We start from the raw sequence: 21852 nt of genomic DNA, 5'->3' as shown, positions 1-21852 counted from the left end.
AGGATGTCTGCAGAAGCTGAGAAAATATGAGGTGAAGGTGGGCACATGCTGGCTGGAGAACCCATCACAGAACTGCAGAGGCCCACAGGCCTGAGATGGGCAAGCAGCCCACTCAGAGGCCACTAGCAGATGGGCAATCACATCCTTCAAGTCAGCTCTTCAAAGTACATAACTTACCTGTGCTCAGTAAGAAAGCACTAGATGGGGGTGGGAACTGTCCTGGGTGGGAACAGTCTACCGTGGCACCTCTTTACACAAACACTTCCAAAGACCACCTCTTCTCCCCTTTCCTAGCTGTCTTCCTGAACAATTACCTCCATGCAGCTGACCTAGTGAGTCCTCTGGGTGACCACAACAACCTCTGTTCTGCTGATTCCTGAGTCATCTTCACGTTTACTATAGTGCAATGGTGCGCCTCAGTGGTTCTCAACAGGGACAACAGTTCCCTTCCCGTGCACCGAGACCACTCTGACAATGTCTAGAGACACACCTGGTCATTACAGAGGCCTCCTGCTGGCCTCCCGTAAGGGGAGCCCAGAGCTGCTAGGCACACTACCACACATGTCCTCCCCAGGAGTGCAGTGACTCTTGCCTATCCTAAAGGTGACTAGAGTTCAGTTCTTGGCTGAGGAGACTACAGAAAAGGCAGCATGGCAAATTTAGGTCAGCCCAATCTTGTAGGAAAACTCTTACCTAGCTTCACATGTCAATAATGTCATGACAGCCTTGGAGTTGCAGGACCTGTCCAGAGAACACGCTGGAAAGGAGCAGTAGCTGTGCTGCACAAATCTGCAATGTGCTCCCGTTTCAGGTAATAAGATAATCCTCGGCACCAAACCCTGAGCAGCAGAACTAAGCATCAGATATCTATAAAGTAAGGCACCTCTACTCAGCAAATTCTGTGCTAAGGTGACACTCCAAGAATCACAAAAGCTATCCCTGGCACTTAAAGAGTTCATTTGGCATTTATCTTTAGTAATTCTGCAGGGAGGGAAACAGAAATCCCAGAAGGCTCTGGCTTTGGCAGTCTGGCACATGATGAACAATGGCCTTGCCATACTACACAGCACAGTTTCACTCACAGGTAACAGCTATTTCCTTAGACTCCACCACTCAATGTTTGTGGCTGTTAAATTTCCCACCACATCATCCTGCATTGACAAGACTGCATCTTTTCATCTTGCCTTCCTCTCTCTGTCCTAATACATGCAGGCATCCTGTTGCCACAGAACCCAGCACCTAGGAAACCACATAAGCCACCACAGAAATGATTACATTCCAGAGCTTCCCCTCCATAGAGAAAGATGACAGCATTTAACATTTGGCCAGAGAATGAGCAAAGGTGGTGGGGCTAAATCATTTCAGTCAACAAGCACCTGAACCACGGTGAAGACAAATCATCCCAGAAGAATCTAAAACACAGAAAATACGACCTCATGCACATGTGGGCGGAGCTACAGGCAGCAATACTTCCTTACGTAGACTGGGGCTCACCATCTAAGGAGTGCCCCCAAGAAGGGCATGGCATACTCAGGAAAGGTAGGAGAGCTGTAGCCACCCAAATACCAAAAGCTGTAGTGTGGTTATGGAGCACTTGTGTGACATGTGGCCTGGGGCCTGGGCTCCACACCAGCTCTTCCAAGAAAAAGAAAAAGCAGCAAAGCAGTGAAACAGTGGCTTCTCCACCCAAGGTGCCAGCAGGAACTTTCTGTTGGTGGGGGTATACACGAGTAAGTTAGATCCACACATGCTATGGTGTGCATGTGGAGGTAGACAATGTCTACCAGTGGGTTCTCTCCTTCTACCCCTATACGGGTTCCAGGGCCAAGCACAGATGGACAGGCTGACACAAGCATTTTTACATCCTGAGCCATCCCTCTAGCCCCATCATCTTCTTGAAGTGCCCTTTTCAACATGACCTCTAGAATCCAGCTTGGCCTAGAGCCCAGAAGACTGAGCAATCTGTTGGCCAGCAGATATGAAGGGGCTAATATCCTGCACAGGAAGAGACAAACGCCCAAGCCCCATACAGTGGGGTTACAGACTGGCTAGAAGTAAACCTGCTACATGCAAGTCACCTTTCTGTCACTGTCAAAAATACCTCAGAAAGTCAACTTTAAAAAGAGAGACTTATTTTGACTCATAGCTTCAGAGTTCACATCATGGCCACCCGGCTCCACTATTTTCTGGAAAAGGCACAGTGGCATGGAGCATGAGAAGGGGCCAAACAGCTCATCTCACGGTGAAGGTGGCCAGGAAACAGAAAAAGATAGGAAGGGATAGGCATAGCTTATTCCCTTCCACAAGGTCCCACCTCTCAATAACCCATCAAAGTATGACCAACAATGGATTAATGTATGTGTGAGGTCAGAGCCACTTCCCCAAAACTCCACTGAACATTGCTATAGCTGCTAAATACATGAACCTCTGGAGAACATTCCAGAGCTAACCATGATGGGCACCCTTAACCCTCAGCAAGAAACTTAATCTTACAACTAAGTATCCCCAAAGAGCCTTGGAAAAATCAGTGACGCCTGCTTCACTGGGCTATATGAAGGGCTGACTGAGGTGCCACATGCAAAGCAGTCCACACAAGAGCGAGAACCTAAGTGCTGAACTAAGAATTGTGTGTGGTTGTGCATGCTTGTTGACATGGCCATGCCCAATCTGTAAAGGGAACTACCAGTTTACAGAGGGGAAGCAGAGGCAATATGCATTTCCACACAATCTATGTTCAGTAATGCACTGGCCCTCAAAGGTTTCACAGAACTACTAGAAGGAATGAATATGTCAGCAAAAGCTATGACACCTGATAAACAGTGAATCATTACCAATGATGTGACCTTCAGAAAACACCTCCTGAATATCTAAATTAAAAAAAAAAAAAATGTTTGCTATGGATTAGGACTGTAGCTCTATGGCAGGGCACATTCTTAGAATGTATAAGCTTCTAGATTCAATCTCCAGCACCGAAGACAGAAATAGAAATTTGACCATAAATGTATATGCTGTCTGGATTACAGCTGACTTTTATATGACAGTAACAAAAGGCACATGCAGAATTACTAAAAAATTGGCTGGTGGCAGTAAATGGTCCAACATTTACGTTTTTCAGAAAGAATAACTTTTTCATGTTCTCCATCCTCTCATTTTAAAACATCCACACATGTAATAGTCACAGCTGCAGCCACATAAAGCTAACGTGCCTGGTGTTCCCTGGCAGAGCTCCTAACTCCTCATACAACCACCACATTCAGCCTGCTGCCGATTCCACTGGCAGCCACTGAGAGGGGAAGCCAGGGAGAAACATAAACTTAAATTCTCATCAGATGCAGGCACGGAAAACACTCCTTGGCTTCCCTACACGCCTGCAGGAATGAGACCCTGGCCAGGCTCTGGGATCTGGGGCTAATGCTGCAATAATGTCTGTCAGAAGCATCCCAGATCCCGATTAACCAGCTCAACTACATGAAGGCCCACATAGCTGCTAGGGTGCTTTGTCAATGAAACCCTAAGAACATTCCTGCAAGCTAAATGCCACTACTTACTATTAGTTTGTTTTCGAATTTCTAGCATTCCAAGGAGAGTTGGATTTCATAAATGGAAAGACACAGCTGGGTGCATAATGCCGTGGCCTTGGTCCACTTCAACTGAATATCCAGCCATCAGCCTACGTCCTCCAAACATGTACATCTTCACACTTGTCAGACCCTTCAGATACCATGTTCCTTTGCCGTAGAGGAAGCTGTTCCTGACCAAGTAGACTTAGGCATCTGGTCTACCAAGTACCATCCTAATTCTAGGACATCCTAGGCACACAGGAGGTCTCATGATCAGAGTCTGTCATCATATCCTGAGATCCTTATCTGTCTCCCAATTCTAGTGAGAGCCAGAGGCCAGAGACTGGCACGATGCCCTAGAGCTCCCACAGACACTAAATAAATGCTGAGCAATGAACAATGCTCAGAATGGAGCTTGGGACGAGAAAGACAGGTGCAGAGAAGTGTAGTTTGAAAACAACATAAGTGGATCATCCAGAAATGATGATTTCTAGACACTTCCTGTTCTACCTCATTTAGACACTGTTGCTTGCTTTCTTACTCCCACCCACCTAACCCTAAAGCCCCAGACCTTACTTTGCCTACTAATAAGCATTATTATAGTCTGGGACAAGAATGATCCATGCAAGAGGGGAGCTAATTACAATGTCAGAGAAATTCTTAGAATCTTAGAATAACAACAAATTAAAAAGAGAAAAAGGGAAACTCATCACTTTGAACAATTAAAAACAATTTCATAAAACAAAATTTTCTTATTTTTCAAAACTGAGCTCAATTTTCAGATTCCCCAATGCATCCACTTGGTTACAGGCAAACTGGTTTCTGTATCCTACCCAGTAGGAAGAATCAGGGACCCTAGTTTTGGTTCCAAGCTTGCCCAGGATCAATTGAAAAGGATGGGAAAATACTCCACAATGCAGAAAAGAGCCCTTCTTGGGCTAGCAATGGCGTTGCTACCTCCAGTCTGTGTCTGTATCAATAGGGCGGGAATGATGCCTGGGATGAGCTCACCCTTGTGTTTTCCTTCATGCTGTCCTGGTATTTGCAGCTGCAAGCAAACTGAACACTGAGTACCATGTTCTCTTGGGAGGTCCTACTTCCTGTAACCCAGTCCGATGACGCCAGTGGTGGCCACTAGAGTAGAACCCACTGCGAGACGAGCACTGAGAAGAGGGAACCAGACACAGACAAGAGTGCTGTTTCAGAGACTTTCACTGGGAAGGAGGGCCTAACTCCAGAAAACATCATTCCTCACTGTCATATTCATGTCCTCAAACATGCAAAGAGCTCCACAGTGCTCTGCTACAAAGGCCAAATGAGATACTGTGTGTACAACATTTAAAGAAACCACATACATATTAGGTAGCATCTGATAAAACTATGTAACCTTTACCAAAAATAAAAGCTGTAAAATTGAGGCTGAAGAGACGGCTCAGCAGTTAAAAGGACTTGTTGCTCTTGCAGGGTGATCTGGGTTCAGTTCCCATAAACCACATGGTAGTTCACAGTCATCAGTAACTCCAGTTCTAGGGGATGGCACCCCTTTCTTGACATTCATGGACACCAGGAACATAGGTGGTACACATATATTTATTCAGCCAAAAAATACTCATATGCTAAAAACAAACCTTTTTTAATTTTTAAACTTTAATTTACTTTTATTTTATTGTGTGTATGGGTGTTTTGCCTACTGCCTGTGACACTTCCATGCCTTATGCCCACAGAGGCCAGAAGAGGGTGTTGGACTTCCTTGAACTAGAGTTCTAGACAACTGTACAAGCCCCTACAGATGCTGGGAACTGAATCCAGGTCCTCTGGAAGGTCAGCAACTGCTCTTCTGCTAAGCCATCTCTCCAGTGCATTTTTAATAAAATAAAATTAAAAAAAGGAAGTCAAAAAATATTAGTTAACTATAATTTAAACAAGAATAATAAACAAACATTCAAAGCATCTATTGCAGCCAGGGTCACAGTGCAGGCCACTGTCCCAGCACTGAGGAGGTAGAACAGGAAGGATCAGGAGCTCATGGTATATCAAATACATAGTTTGAGGCCAGTCAGGAGACTGTCTCAAAAAAGAAAAAAATAATAAAGAACAAGTAAACAAACAACAAAAACTACGCAATGCACACCTGGGCTAGTCAGATCTAAACTCTATGCCACCTGACCCCCCTCGAGCACAGAAGATCCCATTCCAGGTATGACATCCTCTATCAAAGATAGCAAAGGGTCTAAAAAGCAAGCCATGGAAGACCACAGAAGAGCCTCAAGAAAGGGACTTTTAGAGCAGCACCATAGGGACTCACAGTATAACCTTGACCTACCTGGGCAGCGGTCTGGCGCCCCCTAGTGTTTACAAAGGAGAAACAACCACAACAAAGGTGCTCACATTGGTAATCTAATTATCAAAAAAGTGTGAACGATACAAAAAGCACAACAATAATAAAACTAAGTCTTGTAACGGGTATACTTATTTATACATACCAACCTCAACTGTTAAGCTGCCTTTTACTTGAGATCAATCATCTCATTTGTACAGCATCTGTAATATCTTCATGGCTCTTCACAAGACTTCTTTCTAAGGTTCTTCCTAGTTCATACGAACCTTTGCCTGTGGCATGAGAACTGCCCACAGTTACAGGCTCCTGCCTGAGGTCTTATCTGTTGTAGTCTTGTCTCCCTTGGCAGGGTACAATTCCCATTCCTGTTTTATAGATGAAACATGATCTCACATGGCTACCAGTTGCCAGTTTGATGCTCTATCTTCTTGGCCTATGACTTCCAACTGAGCCGTGAAAGCTGGCTGGCCTTGGACATGTTTTCTGTTGGCAGTGACAGGGTCAGTTTGTGCCCCTCAGGGCATCGTATAGACAGCTTTCAGGAGTTGGTTCTCTTCTTCAGCTGTGGCAAAGATTTGCTCATGGTTTATGCTACTGTGCAGGTAGTGTACCCCAGGCTATCCAGCCTGTGAGCTTCCAGGAGCTTCTCCTGTCTCTACCTCCCATTTCCCTGTGCTAGACCACAGATGTGCAACACCACACAAAGCTTTTCACTTCCAGGAACTAAACTAAGGTCATCAGGTTTGTATGACAAGAGCTTTAACCCAGCAAACTATCTCCTAGGCCCCTGGACAAACTTTGATATCACATGTATATCTTATATATTTAAAAAAGTGCTTCTACAGTGACCGAGGTCACTGGTGTCACTGTATCCCAGGCACTAACCTAGGCAGTTCATTTATTAACTCCTTTAACAGGATAGATGTTTGACATTTTCCCCAGAGACAAGCTGTGGGCAATGGAGATGTACACCAGACACTAGCCCAGTCCAGCAGGCTCCCCAGGATCCCCCTTCTTGGTTACATTACAGTGTCTCTCAGTGGGTGATTTCCAAACTTCCAGCCAAAGGATCAGGTGATGACCTTTATAATGAGGGCAGGCCAAATCTCACACCTTCAACTTCCATCTTAACATCAGCAGTACACAGTGGCCTTCTGTACAAACATACAAACTTTGGGCCTAGTTAATTCCTATGTGTGAGCGTTTTACAAGATTTTATAATAAAGTTTATTATGAAAAAAATCAGCAATGCTACAGATTGCTTCAGATCGCAGGGTGACTCCACCCCCATCTTGCATAGGCAAAGTTACAACCCACTGTCACCTGACACCTACAGGCTCTCCCAAGTCACAGAACAGCTGCTTGGCAATTCTGACTACAGATGATCTGAGCTGAACCATCCCGAGAGACACACTTAACACCAGACAAATCGATGGACACAACTGCCCACACCAACCCACTACCAGGACAAAGTACGCCTATTAACGGGAACTGAGTCAAAACATGAGTATGCCCCTCCCAAACGCCACTGTCCTCACTGCCCTGGTCGCCCCACTGTCTTTACACTGCAAAGATCACTGGGCCCAGCACAATGTAAGGCTCGAAATGGGGGAAACACACACCATACAGTCTAATCACTGTTAACAGTGAAATTGTGGTTTCCCTGACAGAGACTCTACCGCAGCAGCACAGTGGTAACTGTCTGATTTTTAGAAGTGTACCCAGGCAGCAAGCTGTGTATCTAACACAGTTTGCATTTGTGCCCTGCAATAGGTTTTCTGCTGCAGACAGCTAAGAATCCCTTGCAGATTCGTCTCATTTGCTAAATTGAGATACTCAGTGTTTTACTTTTCTTCTCTCCCTTTTTATGGTCTATCTGGGTGGACTTAATTGGCACATCTGAGCAGATGAAATACCCTCAGTTAGGAGTCCAGATCTCACAGAGTAAATTAAGACTGATGCAGACAATTATGCCCTGAGCCGAGAATAAAAGGTGTGCACAGAGCAGGAGGTGGGATTAGTCTTCATCTGTGTCTTGGCTTTATTATTTCAAAGCCTGCATACTCTCTAAGAAAACATGTTTGGGTTGGGAGGGGGGATTTCTTTTCTCTTTAAAATCTAGATTCCTAAGAAGAAAGTACAAAAGAAAGCTTATTTCCTTGATAAAGAATTAAGCCCCTGGAAACATGTTAAGAACAATATTCAAACTGTCATATTTAGGTTTCTAGACCATATCTAGATTAAACATTAATCTTATATTTTCAGAAATCAAATTATTAGGGCTTCTAAAAGAGTGTAAATAAATCAATTTAGCTTTTGCTTAAGTATGTACAGTCTAAAATTGCTGACTGTCCACTCTGTCCAAGCAAGGATCCATCAGAAGAGCAGAAATGATCCAGCCTAAACTGGATGCTGGCAAAGGAGGAGAAAGAGGCTCCACGGCACAAAGTCTGGACCCCAGGCAGGGTGGAACTGACACTCCCTACCCCCAGTGAGGAGAGAACCCATGTTGGAGATAGTGCTGTGAGTCCCTGCAGCAGACACAGCTGCCACTGGACTGCTCACAGCCTCCCCTTCCCACTGCTCTTCAGTACCTCAGCCAAGAGAGGGATGGACAATGAGGAGTGCAGTTACTCACACTGTCAGCACACCAGATACCATCCTTCCTCATACAGTCCTAGAGGACTCTGACCTTCCTAATGAGACTCTTCAATGTTCATCCTAGCTCACCTGAACCCTCTTAGGATCTGGCCCTTGGCAGCACAAGGGACAACCTATTCCTCCTCAGAGATGGCCATGTGCACAAGCCAAATCTCCATACTGAGCTCCAACTCAGCCAGACTGCACAAGCCCAGCCAGTGCTCCAGAGGAAGGGAGGGCAGAGGGGAGCATCAGCTTCTAGTTGCCTGAGACAACTGAAGACCCACTGTAGCCGTTACACAATGAAAGGAGCCTTTATCAGCAACTTCAACTCTAGTTTAGTTACATAAAATAAAAGTAAAAATCAGGCACAAAAAGATAAAAATTTAAAATTACAAGAATGTATTAAAGTGAGTTAAATCTGTTTTTGAGCCATAGTCTCTCATATTTCACTCCAAAATAAACCACCCCTACTGTCTTTTGAGGTAAGAGCTGTTTCTTTTGCTGATAGTGACCAAAGTTTAAGAAGCCATCTCCCTAAACCATCTCCACCTCCCAGATTCCAGGTTTCAGTTGGTTTTAGCCATGAGAGAGGCAGCTACGTACTGCTTCTTGGCACCACCTTGTGGTCACACATGGACACTGTACTTTCCACCAAACCACAGTGGAAGGCAACATTTCCAACATTTCCCAGCTTCAAGCCTTAGCTCTGGCTCTTAACAGAGAGACCATGGGCAAGTTGATTATAATGTATTTGTGAGGGCCACTATAACCATAACAAGGCAAAGACAAGTATGTATAAACTCAAAGTCAGGAATAATGAAAAAATATGTAAGGATTTTTCCCATCTTGATATTGCTATATATTTACAATTAATAGATGGGAAGCCTGTAAGCCAAGCACAAGGATCAACTGGAACCAACTTCTGGCTGAAGTGCCAGCATGCAGCGCAGTGCTCCAGATGAAACCAGGCACTTGAAACGGTGGCTTCTGACCTCCCTTGTATCTAACTGACAGGAGATGAGGGCTGGATGAGGATTATCTGGTTTAGGGGGAATAGAGAAAGCACTGCACCTCAAAGCCCGACATTAACAATTTTTTCCAATGGCATCAACTCTACTCCAGAGCCTCTCTTACATACGCACAATTGTCAAGGCACACAGGAAAGCTTTTGGAGAACCCAATCAGTCAAAAGCTATGGTCTCAGAAGAGAAACAGTAATAGCCATACAAATCTTAGCAGTTTCCAACCCAGACAGCACCGCAGCACTCTTGGACAAGTTTCTGGGTGGGATTTCCAGGCTAGGCTTGTACAGTCACCCCCAGGGTCAGGGACCAGTCTTTGCTAAGTTCTGCTCCAGTGCCTGCTCCTTACTACAGATGTACAGGCAACTTCAATCATAGCTAGCTTCTAGATAGGAATTAAAGTTAAAACGATAAAGCTAACTTCCTTCTGCCAACAGAAAACAACAACAAAAGTCTTTGGAAATGAACTCCCTCCATGCCTCTCGCCTGACTACTGCTGGGGAAGGAGGCCAGAGCCCAGAGCAGTTCCCTTTTACCATCTCAGGCAAATAGCTTGTAGGAACACTGTTGACGTCCCCTTACTCACCGTCTGGAGCTACAACAGACATCACTGAGGGATGCTGGCTTTCTTTCCCAGCCCCAGAGAAGGCCTGGATCTCCTGGAAAACAGACCACCACTCCCAGAAGCAGGGGAAGGGAAAGAAGCCCAGAGCCTAGCTAGAATCTAAGTTGTCCTTCCCCCTGGCTGACTGTCAAGAAACTTCAGCACTCTGACAAAAGCAAGGGCACCTATAGAGAGAACTCTAGGTTTCCTAAAGGTGCTAACTGGATGCTAAAACAACATAAGCCATGCCTGCTCAGGGCCTGAGCGGATGCAGCCTTGATTTGACTGTATCAGTACTTCTTTCACTGTTAAACACAAGCAGCATACCTCCTAAAACTACTGTGCATTTTCAGTTACAAATGGAAACTCTTTACAATAAAAAAGGAAACCAATTCATGTATTTCTCCTTAATTTTTAAACTGCTTAATCTTTAATCCTTACAAGTTATATCCTTTGAGTAATGTAATTTAGAAAGCCACAAAGTCACATATATAGAAACTGTAAAGACATCTCTGTTGAGAAGCCCAAATCCATGTCTCAGGTACATATCCCTTACCAAACATCTGTCCACCGTGCTGAAACACAGTGTGCATCCCCCACCTTCACTCTGCACATGCTACCTCTGCTTCACTGACTTGTTCTCGGGTGTTTTCCTGTGGTGTGATCAGGGTCTGACGTCTCTGAGGGGAGCAGTGCTGAGCTGCATGTCCTGCCACTGTCATGAAATATTCTATTTCCCATGACACAGCAGAGGATCTGAGGCACATTTACCATGGAGCACAAGGAGCACAGCAGCATATCTGAGCTGTTGAGCAGGCAGGGCCCTGTGACAGGATGGACCTCCTCCAAAGACTCCTCCGCACCTCTTCTTCCTTCACTGCTTCCTTCACACTGAGGTTCTACATCTGTTCATGCCCACTAACAAGCAGCTACCGACGCCTTACCAGAAAGAGCACACATCATCCAGGTAGCAAGCACCAGGCACAGGTACAGCTGACTTGACCAGCACGCTGGGAAAGGATTACTATTCTGTCCTAGCATCCAGCCTTAACTAGGCAATCGGATCTGTGTCTTGCCAGGACACAGATAATTCAAAGCACAGGGTGTGTTATCAGTGTCAGAAAGTCTATTTAGCTTGGAGATGTCTGGAGCATGAGCATCATGTTAAAAAAGCCAGTCCTGGAGTATACCTGTGTCCCTCCAGCAAGAGCAAGAGTCCGCAAACATCAGCTTCTAAGCATAGCTCCTGCTCAAGACTACTCAGAGATTTGACCTACAGCGGATCCCAGGTCCAGCCTGAGGATCGGATAAGAAATGCACAGGAAAGGATAGCACCGCACAGTTTACATCCAAGACTGAGCTGAGAGCTTGAGCCTAATCAGAATGGGGAGGGTTTCAACTATGGCTGTCCAGTTCTAGAGCAGGTATGCCAAAACCTTAGACAATTAAAAAAAATATATTTCCTACACTGGAAACTTTGGGTTTATTCTGACGATTCAAGTCATCCTGTGATCAGCAACCCTGACGTTCTTGTTCAGTTCAAGAACTCCTACTTCAACTCCATCTGTCTATAAACATCAGCAGTACATAACAGAATTCCATGAATGACAAATTTCAAACATTAATATGTTTCTCAATCCTTAGCATTTTATTTTCTTTTAACATCCCCCCATCGAAAGAGCACCAAAGGAGATGTAATATAAACATTTCAATGTGTATATCTGCCGCTTAACAGCCTTAATAACTAGCTATAAAATTTTAAGAGCTATCGTATTTTGGTGGCAATTAAGAATTATTGGTATTTCTTAAATTCATTCGAGATTTTACTGTAACTTTAGCAAAAAATGGATTATGGTACGGCTTTGGAAATAATAAATTGTTTTACAATCTTAACATTATTAAAAAAACTTATTGCCATGAAATTAAACTGTACCCATATTTAAAATTCAATCAAAATAAATTGGTATGTTTAAAATACATTTAATATTGACTCAGTTTAATGAGAAGACTATATATTGCTCCATTTATAATCAATATGCTATGATTAACATTTTTATTAATTTCCTACAGTAAAGACTGACAGTATTCACTGTTTGAGAGTATTGAGCAGTGTTCCTCAAACAGTATAGCTATAGGAGTGCACACTGACCTTTGCCGTGGTGGTAAATGAGCAGCATAGGCTCCTCCCTCTCTATGCACCACCACAGGAGCTACTACAATGGCAGTGGCACTAGGCCTTGAGTTACCTTTAAGAAACTCTGAAAAGGTTATGCAACGTACTTGGAGCTTGGACTAGGGTTACAGCAGCTCTGAACTAAACAAAATCAATCGGCAAGCTTTCCCAGGAAATCACATGGAACTCTTCTAGAAACACTATCAACTAGCTTTCCCCTCACCGAGAAATAAAAGCACTGCTGAGGACTAGCCAAAGCCATCCCAATAGTAATATTTCTCTGGTGCCCTGGTTCCTTTTCTCCTCTGACCTCTGTAGAAACCCTGTGCCTGTGGTATGTGGAGTGCTCTCCTGTCTCAGAGAACCCACCCGAGATGCTGACTGTAACCCCACAGACGCTCATCTCCCCCTCAGCTCATACCAAGTGCTGACAAAGTCGTAATGGTAAAAGCCAGCCCAGCCTCAGCACTGGCAGATGGCGGGCGGCAAGGAGATGTGTGCTGTGCGCACAGTGTACCCTTGGCATTACAGTAGCCTGTAAGTCTGTAGACAACTATTTTCTCAGTCAAGGGAGGAGGTATTTGGAAAAGAACATCTTCTCTCATATGCTAAAACATGCGTTTCAGCTTTTTTCTAAAGGAAATTTCTCTAAAGTGAATATCCTACCTCACAAGGAAAAAACCCAAGGTGGAAGACATTTCCCTTCCTGACGCTTGCTGCAGGGCGACAACTCTGAGTACCAGACACGCAGCTAGTGTCAGCCCTCTCAGCTCTTGCCCAGCCTTCCCCTCAGCTCCTCAGTCCAGACTTGCCTCTCAATTAGAATAAAGACTGAAACCTTTGGGGCCAGCTCCACTAAGGACTCCATGTCCAGGTTCTTGTGGGCTAAGGCAGCAAGTCCAGCGTCTGCACAGCTGGGGGACCTAGGAATCTAAAATGCTAAGATCTTTAGGGTGCCCTCCCCCTTCCCCCCCACACTAACCTTAACCGCTGCTTATAATAATCCTCATCTCCATCGTCTTGGCGCCTGGCTACCTTTCGGCCTCCTCCTCTTCCTTCCATAGCTTCATCTTCCTCCTCAGAGCTTGGAATGAAGTCATCGTCGAACTCCTGAACCGGGACTTTCTTCTGGTATTTCTGCCTCTTCCGAAGAGGCTTCAACTCATAGCTAACGTCATCAGAAGACAGGCTGGCTACCGCTTCCTCCTCCTCTTGTTCTTCCTCCTCCTCCCCATCAGTGGGAGAGGACCCAGACTCCTCACCCTCAGTGTCTCCCTCGGCCTCTGGCCTCACCTCGGGCTCCAAAGGTTTCTTCCCGCTCGGCAATCCCACTCTGCCCTGGAACTGCAGCGCCCTCCTCTGGAGCTTCCTGCTGTGCTTCTTCAGGCGCTTGTCTGTCTGAGAGAGCACCTGGCTTCTCTGGTCTGCCTTGGTTTCATTTGCTGCTCGGCTTGACTCGGATATGACTACAGCTTTTTTAGCTGTTCTTTTAGTAGCAGCTTGTTTCTTCCTTTCAAACGAAAGTTGTGCTTGCTCTGCCAAATATTTTTCAAAGCCTGATGCTTCATTCAGCATTATTTTTCTGGGCTTTTTCTCCTGTTTCTGAGGGGCTGGGGTACCAAACGGTGTCATCTGGCCAGTGCGGATAAGCTCCTCCCAGGCGGTCTCCTGGGCAGGCATGAGCATACTGCCAAGACATGATGGCCCTGGCTCTGAAAGGGAAGCAACAATGAAGACTGGAGTAAAACTCTCAAAGAGCACACGGGAAAGCAATCACTCTCTCACAGGTGGTAAGAATTTCCAGGAACTCATGAAACAAATCAGTGACTGAAGCAGAGGAAAGTTTACAACCCATGTGTACTATATTCATAGTAACTTTTCCCCAATATGTGACACTGTATAATGTGGTATACAAACACTGTGCAGCTACTTTTAAAGGATGAAATTCTACACCTGCAGCTACACAGAACTAAAGATTATGTGAAGAGAAACAAGCCAGGCTTAGAAAGACAAGTGCTGTGTGCTCTCCCTCACAGGTGGGATTTAGACAAGCTGATCTTCACAACGCTGAGAGTAGGATGGGACCACTGAGAGCTGAGAAGAACATCAGGGAGGAAAGAGAAGGCTGCTCTCTCAAGTCGCAGGTAACGGAAGGGGAGGTCTGAGGTCCCACTCCACAGCAGGGGAGTGCACAGAGTAGTAACAGACTGTGCTGCTGCAATAGCTGGAAGAGGTTTTATGTTTTACTCCACTAAAGAAACGATAAATGTTTGGGAAGATGGATATGTTTAACCCAATTTACACACTACACAAAATATATGCGTTGAAATATCACATGATACCCCATAAGTACACTAAATGTTTACCTACTACATATTCATTTGTTCTTTTGTCTAACTTTGAATGTGAATAAAAATGTATCACATTATAGTCATACTTTCTGTACAAAGGCAGGCTTATTACACATTATTGGTTATAAACAGACAATCTATGTTTGTTCATCAGCTAAGAAGTAAGCCATGACAAGTGATCCCCCACATCCTATGTCATTGCTTTGCCTGATGGACCCTTAGTTCATCTAAGGAATCAGCATGCCTATCTAAAAAAGACAGAAAGTACTGCACTTCCTGCATGGTCACAACCCATCACTAGTATCCGACTGCTAACCTTTTGGCATTGCCACAAGACACTGTCATCTAGTGGGGCTGCACTCATAGCTATCCGGGGATACATGTGCCCCTCGGTCACAGGTGGACATGCCTGGTTCACTTCAGAATGGGACAACTAAATTCCTCATCTGGAACGCAATGCCAGCACAAGGAACAACAAAGACAGCGAGTGGGTTCTTCTCAATGCGGACAGGTCCATCAGAGAGCTGGGAAGAGGGCTTGCTCTAAAAACACAAGGACCTACCAAAGTTTAAATTCTCAACTCCTGGAAAGCCAGGAATGATCACAGTGCTGTAACCCCAACATTAGGGAAGAGGCAAGCAAATCCCGCAGGCTCACTGGCTAGCCAGACTAGCCTACAACAAGCCCTCAAGATTCAGTGAGAAACCCTGTTCTCAAGAAATGAGGCACAGAATGGCAGAGGAAAACGCCTCATATCCTCTTCTGGTCTCTGCATGCACACATGCAATGCATGTATACATGCATACACATGCATATACATGCATACACATGCATACACACACACACACTTACTGGATGATACCATGCTAGGCGTGTGATGTGAATAACTTGAAAAGCTATACTAAATATGAAGATATGTCAAATATAGTCATCCAGAAACACCTCTCCCCCTAACTGAAGCTGACCTCCAGCAAAATACTTTATCCTGTAATCAGAAACAAAAGACCTACCAGACCAATGTCACCAGTCAGTTTTCCACTAACCTTGCATTGAAATAAAATATACATCAGAGTATATAAATCATAAGCCCCAATGACTAGTCAGAAAAAGCTCCAAGAATCTATAGTTCTACATCAGCATCCAGATCAAGTAATAGAAATCAAGAACTAGTGTTCCCAGTGCACCCTCTCTGCCACCTTCTCGGCCTCCAGCCTCCCCTGAGACACTGACAGGCCTGACTCTAAGAATGACTCATGCCTGGCTCTGTGTTCCTGTCTGCCTGCAATGCCTGGCATTCAGCATGAAATCCATACTGATTTAATGTTCAAATGGACTGAAATTCATTAACTGACTGTTACTAATATCCTTTTCTCTTTCTACTATTAACATAGTTTGGGTGGTTTCTAGGCTTGGGCTACTATGAATACTCTGGTATATATCCTTTGGTAATAAAAGATATCTGATTCTTTAGTATGCTAAGGTTTAGCAGACACTGCTGAAAAGATTTGAGAAGCGGCACTAGCTTAAGTTTCAGTAGTGTTTAAGAATTCAAACTGGCCCACATCTTGCCATTCCATGACTTCAATGATTTCCAGTGAAAACAGGCCTTTCAAATCCATGCCTTATGGACAACTGCTGTTGTGTCCAAAATTTTGTTCTTAGTCTGTCTTAACCTTTCGTCTAGTTTTTTACTGCGTCATAAATTCAAGTCCTATGCATGTTCTACTACTATCTTCTCCCACCTTCTCTGCAACCTCCCTTCTCCAGTTCTGAACACTCTCCTGACAGGCAGAAGCTCCTGGCTGTTTCTCAAATCCATTTAGCTGTTAAACTGCTCTCTTCCTGTGCACACTTTACACTTGTGGTCTTGCTTCAGTCCTTGCCTTGCCTGCTCCAGGATCATGATAGTGTCTCCCTGTGTTATGTTCTCAGAGCCTTTTTATCATTAACATTCAGGTCTATAAACTGCCTGGAGTGTATTTTTGGTTGTAATATGTGTAATGGATTGAGATTCCTTTATTAGTCTTCTGATCAAAAGATTGCTCATTACAGCCCTGCTCAGGATCTTCATCACCATCAAGTGAATAAACACTGGTGGACACGTTTCCAGGGCCTTCTATCCCATCCATCAGCCTGGCTGTGTATACAACACTGACTTAGTCACTACAGCTTTATACTAGACATTGGCATTCTGTTTTCTTTTCTTAGATAAGGAGTGGTAAGACAGGGTCTTACTCTGTAGGCTATAACGGCCTCAAATTCACAGCAAACCTGCTGATTCAGTCTCCCAAGAGTTGGGATTGCAGATTTTAACACTAGCTTGCTAATAACCTCTACCTTCAGCCTATGTCTTATACATGCCATTTGTCATCTTTTTAAAAGGCTCAAATTTATATTGGGGTAGCATTGAAACTACAGCTGGCTAAAAATGTCATCTTTATAATACGGAATCACCCAGCATCAACCACAGTATATTGCCACATTTGCTTAGACTTTTCTTTGTCAATAACATTTTGCAGTTTTTAGATATATAAAACATTTCAGAACTGCTTTTTTTCCTAAGATTTATTTCTAGGTCTTTGGATTATAACTGATACTTATATTAAATTTTATCTTTTATTCTTCCTAGCATACAAAAATAACTAATTTTTATGCACTATGTATTCAATGCTATTATTAAAAGTCTTGTGGTAATTCCACAGCAATTCTTCTGTATCTTCTACATAAGCTACCATATAGCTGTGAATAATGATGAATTCCTTCTTTCCCACTTTACTCAATGGGCTTCTTTCCTCTACTCAGACAGGACCATGTGTGGCTGAATAGAGAAGGGACGCAAGTGTGCCTGCTGCCCTGCAGGTCACACTGGCTAAGGCAGATCCCCAATCTGTCCTCATCCCACCTACATGCAGAAGGGGCTGCTGCTAAGCTGTGTAACCACCATTGGAAGCAGTGCAGACATGTCCCCAGGGAAGCATGTGGGCAGCACACCCAACATCTGCTACATGGCTTCAGATGTGCTGAGAGAGGTCCACACCCAGCAGTACAGAGCCAGGCTCCCCAAAGCCTGGCTACTGGCATTCAGCTCTACAGCCTCTGCAGACAGGGCCCAGTAATGGCTAGTGGTCAGATGGGAAAGTATCCTGGGGACCAAGAGCTCAGAAAAAAAAGGGGCTGTGGATTTGTAAGGCGTCAGATCTCAGGTAGCTGCAAAACCCATGGGAAATGGAGGAGACAGACCAGGAGAGGAAGCAACACAAACACTCAACATGTCCTAAGCAGCATCAGCATTTAAGATACTGCCAGATAAGTTACCAACAATAGCAAACCAGAACTAACCAGAGGGCAGAAAAGAAGCTAGGACACAGGAGTCCGACACTCTCTCAAGGCATCATCAGGCTTAACCTGGCAAAGGTGAAGAGGCCTCAGGATTTGCAGAGGTATCTATGAACGCTGCATCAACAGAACTAAAGAACTCAGGCTTCAGACAGGGAAGATCCCCTTTACCAATGAGAAAGCTGGTACCCAAGTGGCAGGAACCTCGGCAGGCCTGATGGAACACATGAGATTGAACTTTAGAAGCAAATCTAAAGCCAGGAGTGAGGAGGCACACCTGACACAGGAGGACAATTTTGAGACTAGCCTGAGGTACAGAGTGAGCTCTTGCTTTGCGTGACAGGAGGAAGGGGGGAGCACATTGTTTTTCTCCATTGTTACATTCTTCATACAAATCCTCTTGTCTATGTGAAAAAAAGTTCCAGGAGTTAGCAAAGAATGTTTGCTTGATCAACCAAACTCTATTAATCTTTAACCTATGTTTTAAGCAGAAACTGGCCAAGTAACAACCAACAGTGTGTAAATACAGACACACAGAAAAAAATACTTAGTTTGGGGGTTTATATATTTTCCCAAGAGATTTTTCCAAAGCACGGCTGTCCTGAAGAGAACTTGAAATGGACTCCTGGCCACAACCTAACCTGAATCTAGCCTTTCCTTACGGAGGAGGGCTTGAAAGCCTGTCATGCTCCTTAAAGACTGGACAGTGAGGGCAAGCCTACAGATGCTGGCTGAGGAGCTAAGACTACAAAATGAACCCAATCAAGATACTAGTTCTCTTTATCAAGTTAATGTATAAGAATGTGCAAATCTCTGATTTATTAAGCCTAACACAAGTCTGTGCCAGTAACCACCAGAAAGAACCGGTTTAACATTTTATTTTAGTCTCTAAAAAGCATGTGTGCCTTAAGAGCTCTGACTCCGCAGGAAAATAAGATTTCCCCAGACCCATTTGACACAGGCAAAGCAACACATTAGTCTCAAAACTCAAAAGAGTCTCACAGACACCTCCCCTGAATACAAGCACCAGGCATTAAGTAAGAGCATGCCAAGCTGCCCCACATCCTCACCTGCATCGTCCTCCTCTAGGCTGGCATGATCCAGTTCCACTTGGACCCCGGCCCCTCCGAGAATGGCCTGGAGACGTTTCTGTTTTGCAGTTATCTTCTTTAGCTGTTGTTCCTTAAGTTGTAAACCCCGAATACAAGATATATAATACAGTGATTTATTGTTAAAACGAAGACTGCACCACACAATTTTAAACTTTAATCAAGAGTAAACAAAAACCCCACATGGTAACATCACTACTGAGCACCAGCTGAACAGTTCCCACTTTCCTGCAGCACGGAGTATTCCGGCCCAGCCAGCCAGCCACACCCACAGGCAGCCCTCGCCCTCGCCCTCGCCCTCAGGACAGAACCCTGAGCTCACATGCACTAACTTGGGAGGTGGATATGTTCTCTGAGTTCCCTCTATACATTCTGCATACATCATTAAACTCTGTTTCTGACCTAGGAAACCAACCAGCTACAGCAGGCAGCAGCCCAGAGTGACAAGAAATAAAAATCCAAAAGGTCAGGCCTCTGGAGGCCTGGCCATGAATGGCAGCCTTTGGCGTACTCAACCCCATCAAAGCTTTGAAAGACACTATGCTAAGGCTTCTTCCCATGTACCTCAGACTCCTTTCTGTCTCCCTTGACATTATGAGAACTCAGGTATGTGGCCTTCCTAAAGCTTCAATTAAGCCTTAAGTGCTTCAACTGTCTTCATGCAGAAAAGAGTTCTTGCCTAGTACACACAGGCCCTGGGTTTGATCTCTAGCATCAGGTGAGGGACAAAGGCAAACACAAACAGTATGCTACCATGACTTGCAACTTGTTTTCTCAGGCTTCCTGTATCCTGCTCAAAGCACTTTCCCTTTGAAAATCCTAAACACAGAATATAATTAGGTCAGACCACGACCCAGTCACCTAACAGCTGGTTCTCTCCACCTTAAAATTCCAGCCCACAAGAAGCCCAATGTCCTTCCTGACTTATGAAGGCTCCATCTACACTGAAGTACTGCCAGCTTGGACATTTGGGTTGCTACTGTAGAAATGAAGAGCTCAGTGAGATAATAAAGAAAGGCTACACTACAGAGTCTACACACTGCCCTCAAGTGGAACTCACAGGACAAGTATGCCACAGGCTGCATTCCGTCAGCCATAAACAGAGACACCTGCGGGCTCGGGGCCAGAACCATCAACGCTAGTTAGTCATCCCCAGCTACCGCCATCAATTCCCACACAGTGGTTGTTATTCAAACCCCAAAAATGTTTCAGCCTTCACAAAGCTGTATATAAGTCCTATTTTTTTATATAAATCTTATTCTTAAAAGCCTCAGAAAAGCAATATCAGAGGCAATAGTCCCTTCCCACCCCCAAGTTCTCTGCCTCTATGCAGCCCCGTACAGCTGTGTGAGTGGTAATGGCTGTATCTGCAGGAAATGAGGAGAAGACACTTGGTAAGCCAGACCCAAACAGGATAGCTAAGTTCAGACAAAATAGACAGAGAGAGAGCTCTGGCCCAAGCAGAGGCTGAAATGGAAGAGTTAATGCTGACATTCCCTGTCCATGAAAGAGCACAAAACCACAAGAACTACTCCTGAGTATGGATGGATGGATGTGTGCATCCACATATATATATGGATGTGTCTGTACATATGGGTTAGCAAAAATACTGTGTAGCAGAACAAGCAGAAAGGCACCCAAGTGGTTCTACTGTGGGGCTAGAGAGGTAGCTCAGAGGTTAAGAGCAATAACTACTCTTACAGACGTCCTGGGTTCAGTTCCCAGTACCCACATGGTGGCTGACAACTATCTGTAACATCAGTTACAAGGGATCTAGTGCCCTCTTCTGGCCTCTGTATACACCAGGCACACACATGGTACACATACTGACAAAACACTCATACACTTAAAATAAGAATCAATCTTTTTAAAAAATATGTTTCTATTATACTGTTATTACCCATAGCATATGTACCCTCCGGAATCCTTCCTAAGCATTTAAATGGTCCTTAAATGTACTGCCGCGCTCAGTAGGTTACTTAGCGTCACCTTGTTATACTTCTGTCGCTTCACAGAATCTAGTTTCCTGTTGATGTCTCTGCTGCTGGCAGCTTGAGGGCTAAGTTGCTCTATAATTTTATTGATTTGCCTCAGGGATGTTGTACATGACCTGAAAAATAAGAATAGTTGTCTGTTTTTCTCCATGGTAACATTTTCTTAGCATAAAGTAGAGAAAATGCTAGAAACACATCTATCTTACTTCTTATGAGCGAAAACCTGAACAGAACTGAAGCAGAATGCACTCTTAGAGCCACAAAGTCACCAACAGTGTTCCTGTCTTCTCAGGTGGTTTAAACCAGCCCATGAATATTTGCAAACTGACTCTTTTCTAAAACAAGCATTTTTTAGTGTCTATTTATTCAAGACAGTTGGATAAGGACAGAACTCAGTCCAAGTTTCCTTTTATATACGAAGAAACTGATACACATCATGGAAGCCTCCCAAAGTTTGAAAAAGTCCTAAAATGCTTAATTATTCTCTTAACTCACTTATCTATGCAAATATTTTCCATCCACAGAACTGCAAATTCCTCTACTGTAGCAGTAACCTTCATGGTGTAAAGAGAAAAGAATAATTGAAAATTAGTTGCTGCTTCTAGTTTTTAAAAGAGAAAATCAAGCCGGGCGTGGTGGCGCACGCCTTTAATCCCAGCACTCGGGAGGCAGAGGCAGGCGGATTTCTGAGTTCGAGGCCAGCCTGGTCTACAAAGTGAGTT

At 44.4% G+C, this 21852-nt stretch overlaps 1 protein-coding gene across 4 annotated transcripts in view; it reads right to left on the bottom strand.

Annotated features, from left to right (window-relative positions):
• Ercc6 (ERCC excision repair 6, chromatin remodeling factor) overlaps positions 1–21852 on the bottom strand; it is a 65074-nt gene that overhangs the window by 38447 nt on the left and 4775 nt on the right. For 3 of the 4 annotated variants that reach the window (XM_021182209.1, XM_021182211.1, XM_021182210.2), the window contains exons 3-5: positions 21126–21246; positions 19098–19209; positions 13323–14052 (exon numbers count right to left, since the gene is read on the bottom strand). In XM_021182209.1, the coding sequence (XP_021037868.1) occupies positions 13323–14052; positions 19098–19209; positions 21126–21246 (963 nt within the window). Of the gene's footprint in view, positions 1–13322; positions 14053–19097; positions 21247–21852 lie in introns of all 4 variants that reach the window. The other variant, XM_029468867.1, reaches the window with a different exon arrangement.

Source organism: Mus caroli, chromosome 14, assembly GCF_900094665.2.
Source record: "Mus caroli chromosome 14, CAROLI_EIJ_v1.1, whole genome shotgun sequence".
Lineage (NCBI taxonomy): Eukaryota > Metazoa > Chordata > Mammalia > Rodentia > Muridae > Mus > Mus caroli.
The sequence above is the reverse complement of the archived record's forward strand: the minus strand, read 5'-3'. Positions and strand labels throughout refer to the sequence as shown.